This window comes from Papio anubis, chromosome 4 (genome assembly GCF_008728515.1).
Source record: "Papio anubis isolate 15944 chromosome 4, Panubis1.0, whole genome shotgun sequence".
Taxonomy (NCBI): Eukaryota; Metazoa; Chordata; class Mammalia; order Primates; family Cercopithecidae; genus Papio; species Papio anubis.
The window spans coordinates 8,988,933-9,006,910 of NC_044979.1; the positions used below are offsets into that span (position 1 = coordinate 8,988,933).

At 52.4% G+C, this 17,978-nt stretch overlaps 1 protein-coding gene across 11 annotated transcripts in view; it reads right to left on the bottom strand.

Moving 5' to 3' along the window:
- ZNF862 (zinc finger protein 862) overlaps positions 1-17,978 on the bottom strand; it is a 45,180-nt gene that overhangs the window by 11,970 nt on the left and 15,232 nt on the right. For 4 of the 11 annotated variants that reach the window (XM_021936399.2, XM_017957320.3, XM_021936397.2 and 1 more), the window contains 4 exons: positions 14,742-14,834; positions 11,720-11,824; positions 8,750-10,864; positions 3,922-7,145 (listed from right to left, as the gene is read on the bottom strand). In XM_021936399.2, the coding sequence (XP_021792091.2) occupies positions 6,973-7,145; positions 8,750-10,864; positions 11,720-11,824; positions 14,742-14,834 (2,486 nt within the window). In that variant the 3' untranslated portion in view covers positions 3,922-6,972. Of the gene's footprint in view, positions 1-3,921; positions 7,146-8,198; positions 10,865-11,719; positions 11,825-14,741; positions 14,835-17,978 lie in introns of those variants that run through there. The other 7 variants (XR_004183088.1, XR_004183086.1, XR_004183085.1 and 4 more) reach the window with 7 other exon arrangements.

Below are 17,978 nucleotides of genomic sequence, written 5' to 3' on the forward strand. Positions count from 1 at the left end.
CAGCAGCCACTCATGTCAGCAGCCTGTAGCTCTCTTTTCCTTTAATGTTTTTGATGTTTCATTTCTGTCCTAATTTGCATGTGATTGCATGTGTCATTTGTTTGGCAGCTTTGTGATAGTCTGAGGTCCATGAAGGGATTAAAACCAGGAACTGGCTCCTTTTCCAACCACTAAAGCCTCATCTGGGCCCACAAGCTCTTGCTGTTCCCTGGAGCGTGACTAGAAGATGTGAGCAGCTTTGTGCCGGAGCCCCATTTCCATGGGTAAAGTGTTCACCTGATCAAACAGCTCCCCGGAGTTCCACAGTACCACATATTTATTTTCTAGAACTTTGTTTTTAGCTGAAAGGAATCTTAGAGGCTCTCTGAGGCAATCCTATCGCTTTACAGGTGATAAAACTGAGGCCCAGAGAAGTGAAGTAACTTGCCTAGGCCCACACAGCTCATCAGTAAAAGAGCCAAAACACACGGCCAAGGCTTCTCCTTCCTACTCCAGTGTCTCCTCCACACTCTCAGCTCACCCCTAGGGCTTGTGCTCAGGTCTTTGCAAGTAAGGCCTGTGACATTTAAGGATGTGACCACCTATCTCCCACCCATTGTTCTGGTGGCCATGAGGAGTAGAAGGAATTGTACCAGGATGTGACAAGAAGGAATTAGGAGCTGGGAGTCTTGCTGGGTGAGGACCTTGGCCCCTTGCTTGCTTGCCGTCTAATAGGGGCGCTCCTGGCCTGTGGGGTCAGGGAGAACTGACCTAGAGCATGCTTGTCTCTGTGACTGGCTGAGCCTGTTTTTCCTTCAAGGGCCCCTGGCAGTGGGAAAACATATTATGACAACTGCCCTGTTTTATCAGCCCTTGGCACTCCTGTTATTGCCCTGAAATAAACATTCCTACCTGTATGCCAGGCCCTGCCTGTTTATGGAGCTTTCTTAGGTTTACAACCTACCCCCACTGTCCCAAATTGATGGGGTGAGCCCAGGGCATTAAACGGGTGGTACAAGTCGGGCTTCAGGACTGACATGGGTCTATGTGTGCTCAGTGTGGGTTGGGACGCTCGGCTGTCTTTCTCCCTACGGTGCATGCTGCTGCCAAACCAGAGATCACTTGTAGACTTGAAAGGGAACGTGAGCTTTGGGTGAAGAATTCCCAGCCCCCAACAGAGGCCAGAAAGCTACCACTCAGCCAGGTAAGTCTTGATGGAACATTTCTGGCACAGAGGTAACCATATTCATTGAGCCTTTAGTGCCTCCTGGGTCCTAGCGCTTCTGTGGTTTGGATTCAGGTTTTGTACTTCTCTGTTTCCCACGGTTACGACAGGAGCTTGGGTAACCTGTGAGAAACACGGCCACAGTGTAAACCTCTGGAGACAAGCTACACTGAGGGGACAGTCTGGGTGAGGGTAACCCGTGCCGTGGCTGTGCGAGCTCACGCGTGCTGTTTCAGGAGGACATGTCTCACAGCCACACATCTTCAGCTCTGACATGCTCAATCTCACAAGCCCTTTTCTGAAACCTCCATCATGTGCTTTCTGATTCTCTACGGGAAGAAGGAAAAGAAAGTATGCATTTTATGACACAACCCAGCTTGCAGGGATGAAGTAGAAGGTCCTCACTGTACCTCATGGCAGGCTGCTGACGGCAGATATTTAACCTGGCTCACTGAACTGGGCAGTCAGGGAAGGGTCGGCTCCTGCTCTGTCCAGCTCTCTTCATAAGGGACTCTGTGATACTTTTATAAAAATGACTTTGATTTCTGCAGAAGGCGGCTTGCCAAGCTTGCTGTCCAGCAGAGGCTGCTGCAGGGAATTATTCAGATGGCAGCAAGAGAACCCTGGCTCCCTGGACCAGGACATTCCCCTCACGTGTGTTGGAATGAGAGCAGGAAGAACGCTGGCCGGAAGCCCCTACCCAGGGCTCTGGGACTTCAGTGTTCTCAGACCAACTGGGCCGCTCCTCTGAGTTGGGATGCTGACCCACACTTGGCCCTGGCTGCGGCATCCCCAGGACGCTGCCCTTAGCCGTCATCTCGTTGGGGCTGGGGGCTGAGCAGGTCACACCAAACAAAAGGAGTGTGTCCCCATCACTAAGCTCACATCTGAGTTCTCTTCCACAGAATTTGGTAACAAAGTCAGAAACGAGACTGAAGATGATTCTGGAGGCCACTGGGAACCTCCCAGAATGATGCTGCAGGCTTCTGGGAAGCTGGAAAACCCCAAAGCCAGAGTGGCCTCTGAGAATGCCCAAGTCCTTTAGATTCCACTGGAAAAGCCATCCATCCGTGCCAAGTGTGTAGAGAGCTTCAAGAGCCATACAGCCCTGGCCATCCATGAGCACATCCATGTGGGGGAGTGGCCCTGAAACTGTCCTAGTGTGGCAAAGGCTTCCCACTAAGTGGACCTCAGATGGCACAGGAAGACCCTCCTGGGGATGTGGGAGGACACTGCCTAGGCGGTGAGGGGCCGCTTTTTCAGGTGTGCACATTAAACGCAGACACAGCCTCTCTTGGCTGCCAAGAAGCCTGTGCAGGGCCCAGGACCACGGAACACTTGCAAACTGTCACTACCCAGAGGCCTGCGCCTGTCTGGAGTGTGCCCAGTGTGTCTGCGCCTCTCAGCTTATCTGGACTCACGACAGCACCGCCGCAGCACTGCAGGGCCCTTCTGTTGCTGTGAGTGCCAGGGCACTTGCTGGCTGCCTGCGCAACGCAAAAGGTTCAAAACAGGAAGTCTCTGGGCAGCTATTCCCAGGCGCAGAGAATAGCAGTGGCCACGCAGGTGCCAGTGTGGCAGGAGCTGCAGTCAGAGGCAGCATCTCCAGAGCCCTGGGAGCAGAGGCCAGCCACATGAAGCCCACGAGTGTTGCTGGCATGGGAAAGGGACATGAGGATCACACTGACCCAAGAGAAGGCCCACAGTGAGGAGGCCCCACCGAAGCGTCCCCAGCAACAGGGGCTGAGGCATCTGAGGCAGCCAGCCCACTTGGAAAGGCCTGCTGACTGCACTCTGGATGTCAAGAGGACCCTTGGGGAAAAGAAAGGCAGGAGTGCAGTACCTTCCAGAGCCTCAGCTCGCTTCTCTCCTTCTAGCTCCGGCTGGAGTGATGGAAGAGGCTGGGCTGGGAGCTACCTCCCTGGGGGCCTACCCTGCCCAGTCTGAGCGTGGAGGCTACCGGCACTGCGCTTCCCCTAGTGAAATCCATCTTCCCAACGGAACCCTGGGAAGGGGTCAAGGAGACCCTGTTCACCCCCACCATGGGGTCAGGTCTTCACCGCATGGAGGCCGCACGGATTCCCAGTCACAAACCCAAAGCCTTGCTGCCTGTGCCTCTGCTTCGATAGTTGTTTCAATGTCTTTTTTAAAAAAATCACATACACTCGAGTAAGATTGAGTCTCCTCACTGAAGAGATCTGGCTGTATCCCGAGTCTCTGAAACCTTTGCTGCAGTCCCGTGGGAGCATGCCGCGCAGAGGATGTGGGGCCGCAAGGGCTCGCCAGAGGGATCTCAGGAGTTAGGCCTCAAGGAGCGCTGTTGAGTGACAGGTCTGATGCAGCAGCTTTTACTACTGGTGGAAATCGATGTTTTTTCCTTCAAAGTCTAACTTTTTAATTTCAGTAAACCAAATTAGATCATGTATGTGAAAGCACTTTGTAAACTATACAGTACTCCAGAAAAGGCAGCCAAGCCCTTAATTATAACTCACCAAACAGCCAACTCTCATCTCTACCTTCTATCTGGCAAAAATGACTGAGCTCACTATGAAGGACTAGAGAGGAAAGAAACTGAAAGACAAAAACCAGGTGAACACACAGGCACTTCCCCTGCCCACCTCTGTCCCTGGCCCTGTCCCCTCTTGAGCGAGGGCAGAGCTCGTTCCGTCCACTTCTCCGAGCTCCTGGTCCTTGCTTAGGGACACACAAGACAGAGATGTGTTGAAATAGACTCTGCTTTATTCAGGTAGCAAAAGGTTAGGAATCAAACATGGTTTTTAAAACCTCCTTTCATCTTTGAAAATGGAGGAGAGAACATCCCTGGGCCAGTTCGTGTACCTGCCCCTCCACGCTGTTCTGGTAGGTACTTAGCACCCCAGAAACCCACCCTCTGCAGGAGAGAGAAGCAAGGTTCTGGAGCGTGGTCACATACTCTAAGGTATCTTCCAGGACAGGGGGCTGGCTCCCTCTCTCCCACCTGGAGTCGCTATGGCTACTGGGATCAAACTACCAGTTACATACTGGTTACTTGGAATGTCAGACCCGGTGGGCATCAGTCATCAGGGAGAGGGAGCGGAAATGCCAGGACACGTACATACGGATGCTGTCAAGACTACAGGCAAGGAGGAAGGTGGCGACAAGCGCTGGGACTCCAGCCAAAGCGGGAGTGCGTGCTCCTTCCACTCCCAGAGCCCTGTGGTTTTTATTCTTGTGAGGCATGAACAGAAAGCCTCTCCAACAAGGGGGTCTCCGGGCACTAGGGGCTGAAACTCAGCCAGCCTCTCCAAACAAAGCAAAGGGGCCGGCCTGGGCCAGGCCCTCGGATAAGGACGCTCACTGTGTTTCCCCAGGAGTCCTGAATGAGGAAGTTCAGGAATGAGACAGCAGTCATCTTCTTCCTTCTTGGTCATTGGCTGACAAAGGGGAACGGAGCAGGCCTGCGCCCCTCGAGAAATCGGGTAGTGTTCTCAGTGGCCCCGCTGCAAGGGGACCGCTTTTCCCACCACCTAAGGAAGGCACTGGACGGTGTCCTCGGAGCACGCTGATGCTGACGTGGAGAGGGAGAGGGGCTTCCCCTGGCTTCCACCTCAGCTCCAGAACTGCTCCCACAGAGACCCACTCACGGCTGCTCACAGGATGGCCCCCTGGCTCTGAGGGATTCTTCAAGGATGAAAAGGCCGCGGGAAGCGTGTGTGCTGGAACAGCACCTTGATGTGGAATCCCTGTGGGTAGGGCAGAGGCTACAGCCCCACCTAAAAAAGCCTTTCTCCCTCCCCTTCCACCAGTTCACATCCACAGTGCCTGACCTGGGCAAGTTCCTGAACGCCCATGGAGACGGTGATGGAAAGAGGGAGGCCTGTGCATGTCTTAGCCACGTGGATAGTAACACCTCCCAGAGCTCCCGCACCACAGGCCTGAGGGGTGCCTCTGACCGCCAGACCCACAGGGCTGGGAGACGTTTCCACAGGTCAAAGGCAGAAAGCAAGAAAGGAATTCCTGACTAGAACTGAAAATGGCAGGAAAGCAACAGTGCTGAGGCTAAGTGCTGGGGTGGGGGATGAAAGGGCATATGGGGTACTAGGGCACCTGCAGTACTGGGGAGGGGCTTGGACGCCAGCATCTACCCTGGGAATGGGAAGGGTACTCAGACAGCAGCTCCTACCCTGGGAATACGAAGGGACTCAGGTGCTCAGATGCCAGCACCTACCCTGGGAATGGGAAGCAGCAGATTATGGAGAAAGGGCCCACCCACAGGGGCCTGCAGCACAGCACAGGACCTGCCTGAGCCAGGCAGCAAGCAAGCTGGGATGGATGGCACCCACTTCCTGCCTGTTTAAAACAAGTGTCAGGCAGGGCAGAGAAGCCCTGCGTGCTGACTTTCCTTATTTCCTGCCCATGGTTAAGGAAGGCAGAACCTAGACAAAATCATCCCCCTCCTGATAAGCGGCCTCCTGAGCCTGCCAAGATGGAGCTGCCCCTGGAAGGAAAAGTGCTTCGCTTTAGGTGGAAGATGGGCAAGGAGGGTGTGAACCTAGCAGTGCCGGAAGCCCCTCTGTGCCTCTAGGGCGGTGCTTCTGTGGTTCTGAAGCGGGAGCAGGCCCACAGACCCTGGAGGAGCTTGTTCAAAGCCCTTGTCACTGAGTCCCCATTCCGGGATGTCTCAGTGGGCCCTGGCGATCCTGGTGCAGAGTCCCCAGGGCAACTCAGAGAAGAGTGGACTAGCCTGTCATGCAGATGGTGCATTCAGAGAGCAACTCCTACAACAAGGACTTTGGAGACAAATTCCTACCTGTCCCACTAAGGACGAGGATGGGGCGGAAGGCAGGTAAGTCCACACTGCAGTCAGAGGTCTTTCAGGGAGCCCGAGGCTCTCATTCACTAATCCTAGGGCAGGTGGGGAGTCAGCAGGCACTTGGATTCTCTGATGCCACTTCATGGAGAGGGAAACTGAGGCACAGAAAAGAGGAAGGGATTAATCAGACCACTGCCTGCAGCAGAGCTGGGGCTGCATCCCAAGCCTCCCAACTCCAACTTGGTCCCATCCTCTCCTGAGGAAACCGGGCCGGGCGTGCCACAGGTCAAACACGGCTCGGCTCTGCGGGAAGCACCAGACCCCCTGCCAGAAGAGCCCCAGCTCTACCATCTGGAGCTGCAGGAAGAGAACTTTCTTGGGTGCTCTGTGCAAAGGGCTTGTGATTGTTTCGCCCTGAAGGAAGCCCTGGGAAGAGGTACAGATCCGCACGAGATCGAGGCCTCACTGTTTCTGCTGCGGGAGCCAGGGTAGGAAGTCCCAGAACAATGCCTCTGGGGGCTCCTGCAGCCAGGCCAGCTGTCCCTAGAGCAGAGTCAGCCTCCCCTCTAACAAAGTGGCCTTTCCCATTCTCACTAGGCTGTGGGCAGCCTCCCTGGAACATTCCCCAGGGATGTCCAACAGTCTCCCCCACCAGGACAGTCCTCTTGCCACCAGAACTCAGGGGCTGAAACCTTTCATGATGGGGTTATTTTCTGGAGCACCTTAAAAATGAACTTGAGATATAGAACCTTCTGGCACACTTGTGTGCTGTGAGGCATGGCTGTGCTGAATGGGCCTCAGGAAACAGGTCATGCACCTCCTAATACCCCTGCTGCTCCGGGATGCCACAGCCCACTTCCTGGTGCTTAGAGACCATCACCACCAGCAGAAGATCCTAGGGCAGCCTAGAATCTGCAGAGCCTGTCCCAGTGATCCCAGAGGCGTCTCCAAGGCAGTCCCAAGGACTCCCTGTCCCTCAGGACATCCCGGGGGCCTCCTGGCTGGTGTGGGGGTACAGGAGTCTCTCAGGAGGCTCCATGATACAGTCCTTCAGAACCTCCACTGCTGCCCTGGAGGGCACGATGGGTGGCTTCTGGCTCCCAGACTCCACATAGAGGGCTCCCATCTCCTCCTTCCTGGGCCTGGCGCCTGTGGGGAGGAAGGAGAAGGCAATTAGACTGACCGACAGTGACTGCCTTCCACATCCGACTTCGCCCAGGGGCTGTTTGGTGAGGAAAGCTTGGCGGGACAGACGGGAGACAGGACCGGGACTGCTCTTTGCAGCCCGCATCTGTTCCTGCTCTGTTCATTATTTTATCCTAAGACAGGGGATCTCAACTGGGGGTGATTTTGTTCCCCAGGGACCATTTGCTAATGTCTGGAGATGATTTTTGTTGTCACAAATGGGGGGTGTGCTACTGGTATCCAGTTGGTATCTAATAGGTAGAGACCAGGGATGCTGCTCAAGTTCCCACAGTGAACAGGAGGACCCCCCAACCAAGATTACCCAGCACCAGTGTCAACAATGCCGAGGCTGAGAGCCCTGCCTGGAAGGAGACATCAGTGCGTAGTTTGGTAGTGTTTGGACCAATCTGTGCTGGTCTCATTTTCCCTGTGGAAAGAGTAACTTGCTCCAGGGCACACCTGACAATCATTTTTTTCTCCTTAGCACCCACAGGGCTGGACACAGAGCAACTCACTCAACAAATGCCTGGGTGAGGGGCCCACCCAGCCCTCTCTCGGTTCTCCCTTTTCCTTATCAGTGAGAGGTCTCTTTTCTTCTCCTCACCGGCCCTACTATGGCTTCAGGGCCACCCTGCTTCCTACAGAGCCTCTGTCAACCATGAGACCCAGTCCCATTTCTGATGACCACAGACTCAGAGGTGAAAACTGGGAGCAGCAACAGCTGGAAGGAGACCAGCTAGAGACGCCAGGAGAGAGAACACTGCTCCATCCTTGTCAGGTGACCGTGAGTGGTCTGCAGAACCCCAACAACCGGCATATTTTCTTTGGTTTTCAGTGACTACCTGAAGACAGAACATTTCTTATCTGTGGCTTTCAGTAACTTTCCCTCCCTTCTAATACAGCTTCCCCTCAAGCAAGTCCCTGACCCTGGCCCTCCGGTCCAGAGAGGCTGTTTCTGTTCTCCCCTGCCCTGTGAGATTCCTGCCTGAAAGCCCCACCATCTCCTCCACATCTCACCTCCTCCACAGCCACGTGGACCTCTTCCCTCTTGAAAATTCCTGCCCAGTCCAGAGTCAATCAGCCCCACTTAGAATGTGATGGCGCTGCCTGGGGCTGGTCAGCCCTCTCCTTACTCCCAGCAGTGGTCCTGACCTTTAACTAGCGCCGTTTGCACCACCTGCCAAGCATTGTCCTGAGTGCTTTACATGCACCACTCATTTGGCAAATGAGAAACCAAGGCATAAGGGGATAAACTTGCCCAAGGCCACACAGCCAGTTGGGGGCAGAGCCAGCACAGCACTGTCACCAGGGCAGACAGGCTCTATAAATGCATGCTCTCTGCACTAAGCTCTGCTGCCTAGAGCACATGTGTGTCATCTCCCTGGCAGGGGCACAAGGTCCTGGAGGGTGGACGTCACGCATCGAGTACCCACTGGCCTAGCAAATGGGTGGGCGCATGACAGAAGCTCCACAGGCACCTGCAGTCCTGTCTTCTTGGCCTCTGGCTCAGCACGGGGCTGGAGGGCAAGATTCCCCTGCCTTGGGGGAGCTCTGCCACGTGTACTTACTTGCAGGGGAGCGGGCTGGTACCTGGGCACAGGCATAGACATGGCTGAAACGCCGGCCTGAGGAGGTCAGGAACCAGTGCTGGATGGCGGGCTGAGGGTCGTACTCCGTGACGGCCACGCCGTTCACAGCCGTCATCATGAGCATGTTGAGCACCTCATTGGAGAGCTTGGTCCTCTCATCGGTCCTGATCCGGTTCATGGCCTTGAACCCCCGCTCACAGCAGGAGGTGGAGATGGGCACACAGACCACCACGGCCATGAGCTTGCTCAGCAGGGGGAAGCGGCAGTGCTGGGCCAGGGCGTTTTTGCAGAGCATGGAGAACGGAAGGTGCTGGGCGATGGCTTTCAGGCCCAGCCACTCCTCCAGCAGAGCTTCCTCACTGTATCCTTTTGGGAGGGAGCACTTGAAATACCTGGCCAGGGTGAGAATGTCATCATTCCCAAAACTGGCCAGTTCGATCCCGCTTGGCCAGGCCATGGTGTCAAACACCTCCATGTTCTTTAGCTGTGGGGGTCGGTCTGCGTCGAACCTCTGCTGGAGGTACTCGATCCCGGTCAGGACCGTCTTCTCCCTGTCTGCCTGGAACCGCTGCTCCGCTACCTCCAGTCCGTCCAAGCAGATGCCGTGGAGCCGCCCATCCTTGAAGCTGGCGTTGAATTCTTCCTCTTTGGGCCCCGCCTGGTGACGGAGGCTCTCCAGTGCCACATAGGCCCGGCCCAGCGTGGCGTTCACCTCTGTAATCAGCACGATCTCCTTCTGGCACACCTCGGACAGAGGCCTGTAAATGCTCAGGAAGTCCAACAGGAAGTGGCAGAACTTGACAAAGTGGAAGCCGCGCATGAGCTTCAGCATCCCCTTGGCCCGGTGCCCAATCTGGCCCCCAGCCTCCGCCACGCTCTGGAGATGCCTGGCCAGGGCGGGCCAGCTTCCGAGCAGCGCGTGCAGCGTGCGCCTCCTGCTGGCCACCCAGCGGACTGCGTTCAGATCCTTCAGGCGGATGATCTCCTGCTCCAGAGACGCTGCACCTTCCTGCAGCTCGTTCAGCCTCTTGTTTGACGACTGATAAAACTTGAAGACGGTGCGGATGTGCCGGTCACACTTCTTCACCAGATCGATGCTCCCGCAGGCATCCACCACAGCCAGGTGCAGCCGGTGGGCTACACAGTGGACAGGCAGCAGCTGCGGGATGATCTCCTGGAACTTTTCCACAAGGCCTCCTCTGCAGCTCAACATGGCTGAGCCATCCGTTCCCAGCCCCACCACCCAGCCAGGCTTCCGGAAGGGGATGTCCAGCTCATCCAGGGCAGAAACGATGGTCTCGAAGTAGCCATCCGCTGTCTCACTGCAGAGAGGGGCCAGAGTGATGTAGGACTCTTTCACCTCCATCTGCTTAAAGTAGCGGATGTAAATCCCCACGCAGGCCTGCTCGGAGGCGTCAGTGGAGCTGTCCAGCAGCACGCTCACGCAGGGCGAGTTCCGCACGTCCTCCAGGATCTCCCTCTTCAGGGTCTCCGAGATGTACTTGATGAACTGAGTGCATGCTGTGCGATTGCGGTACTTGCCTAATATCATGGTCCCGGTGCTTTGGAGGAGCTGCAGGATCTTCTCAAAGTCATTCAGGGGCCTTGAGTGGTATGCGATGGAGTAGGCGGCATTGAAAAAGTGCTCCATGTTGGCCATGAGGTCGCTGGAGATCTCTGGAATGAGGGCAGTGTGAGGGGTGTCTTCCTTGATTTCAACCGTGTTCACACAGAGCCTGTGGGCTTTGCTGACTTCATGGTATTTTAAAGTCTCCACTTTAAAAGGCCCCGTATAACCTCTGACTAACCGAGATGATTTGTCGTGGAGATTAGGTCTTTCTTTGCAGGCTGAGCAGAAGAGTTTGGTCTCTTTGGGGTCAATGACTAACCATGGGAACTGCCCAAACCATGACCTCTGAATGGAACGGGGCCTATATGTCCTCTTGATTCTCCTAGGTCCGTCTCCTTCTCCTTCACAAATGCTGGGACTGCAGCAGGAGGCACGGGCCTCCACAGGAGAGGCTGGAAGCAACGCAGAGTCTGCAGCCAAGGCCTGTGTGTCTGCCTCTCTCACTGCCACCATCTTCTTGTTCCCTTTGGAGAAAATTAAATCATGCTTGGTTCTGCTACCCAGAACTCTGCAGTCTTCTATCAGCTAAGACACCCCCAAATTTAATAAGTATCCCTTAAGTAAGGCAGAAAAGATGAATGCAATCCTTGTTTCTAGAGATCATTAGTGGCGTCCACTTAAACCCTCCCCCATTCTTACCTATGAAAGTTAATCTGGCTCTCCCAGAGTTGTTGCTAATCCTTGTGGGTTCTTTCACCAGCGCCCCAACCACCCTATCCACACAGCTACCCTGGGATCATGTGACACCAGATACCAATAAGTTCAGTTAACCCCCTTGGCCACAGAGACTGTTGGATAAGCAGGTGGCTTTCACTCTCGTGTGAGGCTCCACAATGGAATAGGTTAAACACCTGCCAAGTCTTTTACGAGCCTCAGAAAGAATTAGGTACAGAAGTAAGTGTAGCAGCTACAAGCCAAGAAGTTACTGATTGAGATACACAAGACAACAAATTCTCACAAACCAATGGTGCTGTCACTGAGCACTGGAGAAGGAGGGAGAAGGGATGAGAGGCTCACAGATGGGTTCCCTGGCTCCTCGAGATCAGTGTCCCCACATACCTACTCCCACCAGCTCTGCCACAGCCTCCATCAGCACTTCTGCTTACAAAAGGACCTGTTTTTTCCCACTTTCCCAGACTACTCTACACTCTGTGGGCAGGGTTAGTTGCTATTCATCTTGTCTACCCAGGGCCTCCTGCCAGGCTTGGTGCCCAATCGGCCCCCATTGGATGGACACGGCTGAGCTCATGCTGTTTGACTCATCATAGCCGCCTGGGCCCTGGCACATGTCCTTCAGAAGGCTGTAGGTTTAGACTCACCTGGAGGACGACCTTTCCCCCACTTTGGCCCATTTGGGTCCTTGATCCAGGGTGCAGCCCTCCGCTCCAGTTTGGAGATCAAGTCTGGCTTGGCAGCAGCAGGTCCTGTGGCAAGGATGAAGAATCATGCTGATGTCACTGCTGTGGCCAAGTCGAGTAGCCCTCTCAAGCTAGACCCGGCCCCTGAAATACACAGAGGTGTCTCTGGGTTCTGTCCTTATAAAGTCTAGTCGGCCAAGGGCAGGCGGAGCGCAAACCCAGAGTGCCAAACAGGCAGTAAGGGGAGGGGCACCCCTCAGCTAGGATGGGACTTCCACAGATCCATGGGCCAGCCCTGGGAGCCACGGGCCAGCCATACACACCAGAGGGGGAAGGGTGGAAACAGGAAGAACCATAGGGACTAAGCAGGAGGGGAAGCAGCAGCCACGTGAGAAGTGGAAGGTCCCACCCACAGCTGGCCCACGCATGTGCCCCTCTGCCCCCACAGCTGGCCCACGCATATGTCCCTCTGTCCCCACAGCTGGCCCACACATGTGCCCCTCTGCCCGGCCTCTGTGAAGGTGACCAACTACATGGGTTTTTGAAAGGGGCACTTGGAGGCCCCCCGAAATACCTACCATCTGCAATGGAGCCTGAAATCTGACTAAAGGAGATTTGGGTCTTTGGATTAAGCACTGCCCTTTACTTAAAATAGGAATATTGTTCAGGGGTATGCAAATAAACCATTTCCTCTAGTGAAAATAAAATCCATCACTATCTACATCATGCTTCTGTGCATGTCTGTGTGAATGTGTGCATAAACTTTCTGTGGAGGGCCACACGAGCAGCTGGGCGTGTGGGTGCTCCTGGAGAGGAACTGAAGGACAAGGGAAAAGGGAGGCTGGTTCCCACCATTCATCTTTGGATCATTTGAATATATTTATATATATAATGATACATATATGTGTGTGTGAATATCTACGTATTTACTAATAAAAATATAAATAAGTAAATTACTAAAGTGTGTTAGATTGAACATATATTCTTCTTAAAGTATCTCTAAAATGAGGTCAAAGGAATAATAATAACAAAATGAGGTATAAGACCAAGAGAAATTGGATTAGGAATGCAAATCCATTTTTTGGAAGGAAAGGAGACAAAAGAGAGAGAAACGAACAGAGCTGAACACCAAATGCCTACAGATGGGTTAACAAGGAGAAGCAAGTTGGCTGGTACCAGAGAATCCCAGAAAGATTCAGAAACTGCAGGCACCAGATATGGGAGAAGGTGGTGGGTGGGGAATGGGCGGGAGCAGCGGACTGGCTCAAGTCTGACAGAGATCTGATCAATCCCAGATCCTCTTACCTATGCCAGGAAACCAGGAGCCACCACCACCACACCCCAGAGAAGAACAGAGGTTCGGTCTACAGAAAAACTTACCCAGAAAGGCTCCAGATCCCAGATACCACGTACACAGAAAGGTGAAGGGGTGGTGCATACTGAAAGCAGGGAGACTGAGTCATGTCTATGGACTGAGGGGTGCGGTGCTCGACTCCAAGAATGCTGGCTGGGCTTATCACACCCTCCAAACAAGAGACAGGAAGCGTTTTCTTCGGAAAAATGGAATTGCCCTTCCCTCTCCCCTCAAAAGATCTATGGACACTGACTTTTGTGGGTTCTTCAGTAAGACATCTGGGTTTACAGCTGGTCACCCTACAGTGAAAAGTGAAGCCTACTCTTGATGCTTCCCAGCCACGCACAGGCCTACAGCCATGCACAGGGCTTCCAGCCCATTTGTAAAGGCTTACTCTTGCATAGGAATGAACCTGGAAATAATTATTTAAGAAAAGCCTCTAACATGAAAGAGAGAAACCAAAACAAGTAGGGAAAGATTTAAAAGAACTTGAAATACAGCAGGAAGCAAAACAAAACTTCAAAATAATGAGAATTAATATTCCCAAGAAAGAAAAGTCATGATAGCCATTCATGAAAGAGGCAATAAGAGTGCTTAGAAACTAAAAAAAAACCCAATAGAATAAAAAACAAATAGTATCGTCAGAAAATAAACTGGAGGAAATGTCCAAGAAAGTAGTATAGAAAAGATAAAAGCAGAAAATAGGAGAAAAAGAAACACACAGAAAACCAGAGACTCAATCCAGGAAGTCCAATATCAAACTAATAGAAAGGAGTTTCTGGAAGAAAGAAAAGAGAAAATAGATAGGAAGAAATCCTACAAGAAAATTTTCCCAAACAGGAAAAGACCAGTTTCCACAAGGAAGAGAAACACCAGATACCCAAAACAAAAGATTAAAAACACACTTTATATAAAACATCAAGACATATCATTAAAAATCTGAGAAAACTGAAATCAATTTCAAAAGCTTTTGGAGTAGAACAATTAAGTCGTGTTCAAAGATTCTGTAATAAGAAGGCACTAGACCTCTCAACAGCACCCGTAAAACCTAAAAGGGCAATGCTTTCAGAATGCTGAGGAAGAATATTTCCAGCCTAGAATCCTAGGCCCAAACAAGTTATCACTGAATCGTGAGGGAAGAATAGGATGTTTTTAGACAGAATGCACCACAGAAAGAAGGCCTCCCCTGCACCCTTCCTTAGGAAGCCACTGGAAGACCACAGAAGAAGAGACAGACTCGGGAAATTGGGGAGAGACGAAGGCACATCTCAGAGCACAGGTGTGCCGCAGGCCTAAAGGCTGCCTAGGTTAGACAGAGCAGGGGAGGAGAAGACCCTGGGAGCGAAGTCTCCAGAGAAAGAATGAAATGGAGAGATCAGAGGATGTCCCATCACGTGGAAAAGACTCTTCGGAGGAGTTTTATAATTCCACTGGAGAGTCTGGGAAGAACTGATGAGGGTAAAGAAAGAGAAAAATGAAAAAGAAGAAAAAATTTTCCAATTCGAGGGGGAAGAGTCCTACAATGAAGGAAACACCATCACAATGCACCACCTTGTTCAGCAGTAAATCATACATAATCATAACTGGGCAAATAATTGATACTAATTTAACCAAAAAAGTATGATGTACCTGTTCTGAGAGGATGGAGGGAAGAGAAGTGGGGGCCCAGGTGATGTAACAGGGCCGTATCTCCATCTTCCACAGTAGGAATCAACAGAATATCTAAAATCAATAAATCAGGAATACAATAAACATAAGCCACAGGTATTAAAGTGTGATTCTGGATGCCTGCTCTGGCTGAAAGCCTCCAAAAGTAGGAGCCAGCTCTTCTGCATTCCAAAGTCAGACACGGACACATGACCTGGAAAAAGAATGGCTGAGGGCCGGGGGCTGTGGCTCCAGCCTGCACCCATCGAGAGGAGTCACAGAGCTGAGCCTGAAGGAGCCAGGAAGCTGGGCACCAGGGATGTTTCTGGAAAGCATCGTCAAAGGTATTGTGAGCCTCTCTCTCTGACTATGGGGAGCGGTGGGTGTGCCCTTTCCCTTAACCTGAACTGTATCTCTGGGAGCTGTGAGGGGCCACCAGTCCAGGCCTGGGTAAGACTAAAGTAGCCACGGGGTGCCTTGCAGGTGGCCATGTGGAGAATGGCCTACACGCCCAGATCTGCGACAGCGCAAGGTCTGGAAGTGCTTCCATGGTTCAGATGTGGGCCACGTGGGGAATGAGAAGAGGCCTGGCGTTGTCTGTGGGGCCTGCCCGTGACGGCCGGCTACTGGTGTGATGCTCCCCTGTGAAGGTGCCTATGTGGACAGGCTGCCAGGGCAGACATTCACCCATGTCCAGGTAACTGCAAGCGAGAGGGTCTCAGTGCCCAGTCAGGGGTATTGCAGAACCCACAAACGCCCAAACAAGAGAACCAGCTTTAAAGGACTACAGCTCTAAGTAGCTGGTGTCAGATTACATGTCAGGTGAAACCTTTCTCATACCTCTCCCACCCACCCACCAATGCCATCCCCACTGAGGATGAGTCAGAAATTCTGAAACCAGCAGGGGCTGGGAGAAGAGGAGCCCCTGTCTTCCTATGGCATGGGTCCAGATTCTACACCTGCAGCAGGTTGAGGCGGGAAAGGCAAGAATCGAGTGTTAAGTGAAGTCCAGATTTTCTGCCACTACACAGAGACGGGGCTTTTGTTTCCTAAATTTTCCTTTTGGTAAATTTCTGATATAATTTCAAATTTACAGAAAAGATTGAACAACACAAGGAACTCCAATCATTGACATTTTGCCCCATGTATTCTGGCATGCTTGTGAGCTCACAGGCACGCTCCCCTGCTCGGTCTATACATATAGCTACAACATTTTTGTGAACTATTTGAGAGTAAATTGTTTGCATGCCCCCCTTATTCCTAAGTACTTCATGTGTATTGCCCAACAAAAAAGGACCCTTTAACAGGTGGTAGGTGGGATTCGAACATGGGCTCCAGGGCCCTCACCCTGGCTTAACCCCTTCCCCTTGAGGTGAGGGCACTCTGAACAGGATGAGAGGTCACACTGTCATCACGTTACCTTGCACAGCAAAGGGAGATTAGCCGGTGGAGCCGACCTAGTTACACAGCTCTTTAAAAGCTGGTGCTGTTCTCAGCTGGCAGCAGACCGGGAAGTCAGAGCTTCAAAGCACATGACGATTCCACACACTGCTGCCGGCCTGAGCATGGAGGGGGCCACAGGGAAGCACCCGAGAGCAGCCTCTGGGCTAAAAGTGCTCCCCGCTGACAGGCAGCAGGAGAATCGCAAGGAGCTAGATTCCGGCAACAGCAGAAGTGAGCTCAGAGCCTCCAGACAGGAGCCTGCCTGTCCGCCCCTTGGTTTGGGCTAAGACCCTAAGCAGAGAACCTGGTCAGGCCCACCTGGACTCCCGACCTGCAGAGCTGTGAGATAATACATGAGTCTGCAGTCATTTGAAATGGGGCAGCAGAAAGCAAAGGTGTCTTATACAACCAGAGTTATAATGATCAAAACCAGGAAACTCAACACTGATATCATACTATTATTAATCTACAGTTCACACTAAATTTCTTCACTTGTCCCCAAAATGTCTCTGCAGCCCAGCATCTGTCCTAGCATCATGCACTCAAGTTGTCACCCCTCTTCAGTCTCCTTTAATTGAGGTAGTTTGCTGGCCTTACTCAGTCTTTTTTTGATCAGGACACTTGAAGAGTTTTGTACCAGGCATTGCACTCATTGAAATTAGACCAGGAAGATTTTATGTTATTTGAGTGTGACAAGAAAAAGTTCTGGGCCCTGCCTAGATTGAACCCAGAGGGTGAGAAAGAAAAGGCCCCCAGAGCTGACATGCTCAGTGGTGAGCGGGAGGATGCAACTGTTTTATGAGCGCGTCCTGCTGGAGTCCATCCCCTCTAAGATGATGTCCACATACGTTATTTAGAAAGAATGCGGCAAATTACTGGAAGAAACAGCTACAAGATTCTGGGGAAGAGGACTTCGTAAAAGAGAAAGGTGGGACAGGGGACTGTCATTTTGTGTTTTTTTTTTTTTGAGATGGAGTCTGGCTCTGTTGCCCAGGCTGGAGTGCAGTGGCACGATCTTGGCTCATTGCAACCTCCATCTCCCGGGTTCAAGCGATTCTCCTGCCTCAGCCTCCCGAGTAGCTGGAACTACGGGCGTGCACCACTACGCCCGGCTAATTTTTGTATTTTTAGTAGAGACAGGGTCTTGCCATGTTGGCCAGGCTGGTCTTGAACTGCTGACCTCAGGTGATCCACCTGCCTCAGCCTCCCAAAGTGCTGAGATTACAGGTGTGAGCCACCACGCCCGGCAGAAATATTTAACAAGAAAAATTCAAAACAAACAGGGACCAAATGTTCCCAAATCTGTTTGCCTCCGTTTATATTCCCTTTGAGGACTGTCCACCTTTGACTGCCGCTGGCACCACCACCCTGGCCCCAGGAATACCGTACCCTGATGGTACCTCTCTGAAGCTGCAGCCTACATCTTATCAAAACCTCTCTTTTTGTTCCCTTCCAAACAAATGAAACAGAGGGGAATTTTCAGCCTTTTCTATGACTTAGTAATAGAAAAAGAACGAGGGCACATAACTGTCGCGAGTACATGCGCACACCCACAAACACCCACATTCCCTAACAGTCCATAACAATGGTTTGGCCTACAAAGGACTCCTCATCCTTCCAGGCCAACTTCACCAAAGGCCAGCAGGCCCTATCCCATGAATCCATTCTGCAGATACTCAGGAGGCTGAGGCAGGAGGATCACCTGGGCCCAGGAGTTTCAGTCCTGACTGGGCAATATAGAGAGACCCTATTTCAAACAAACAAATAAGTAAATAG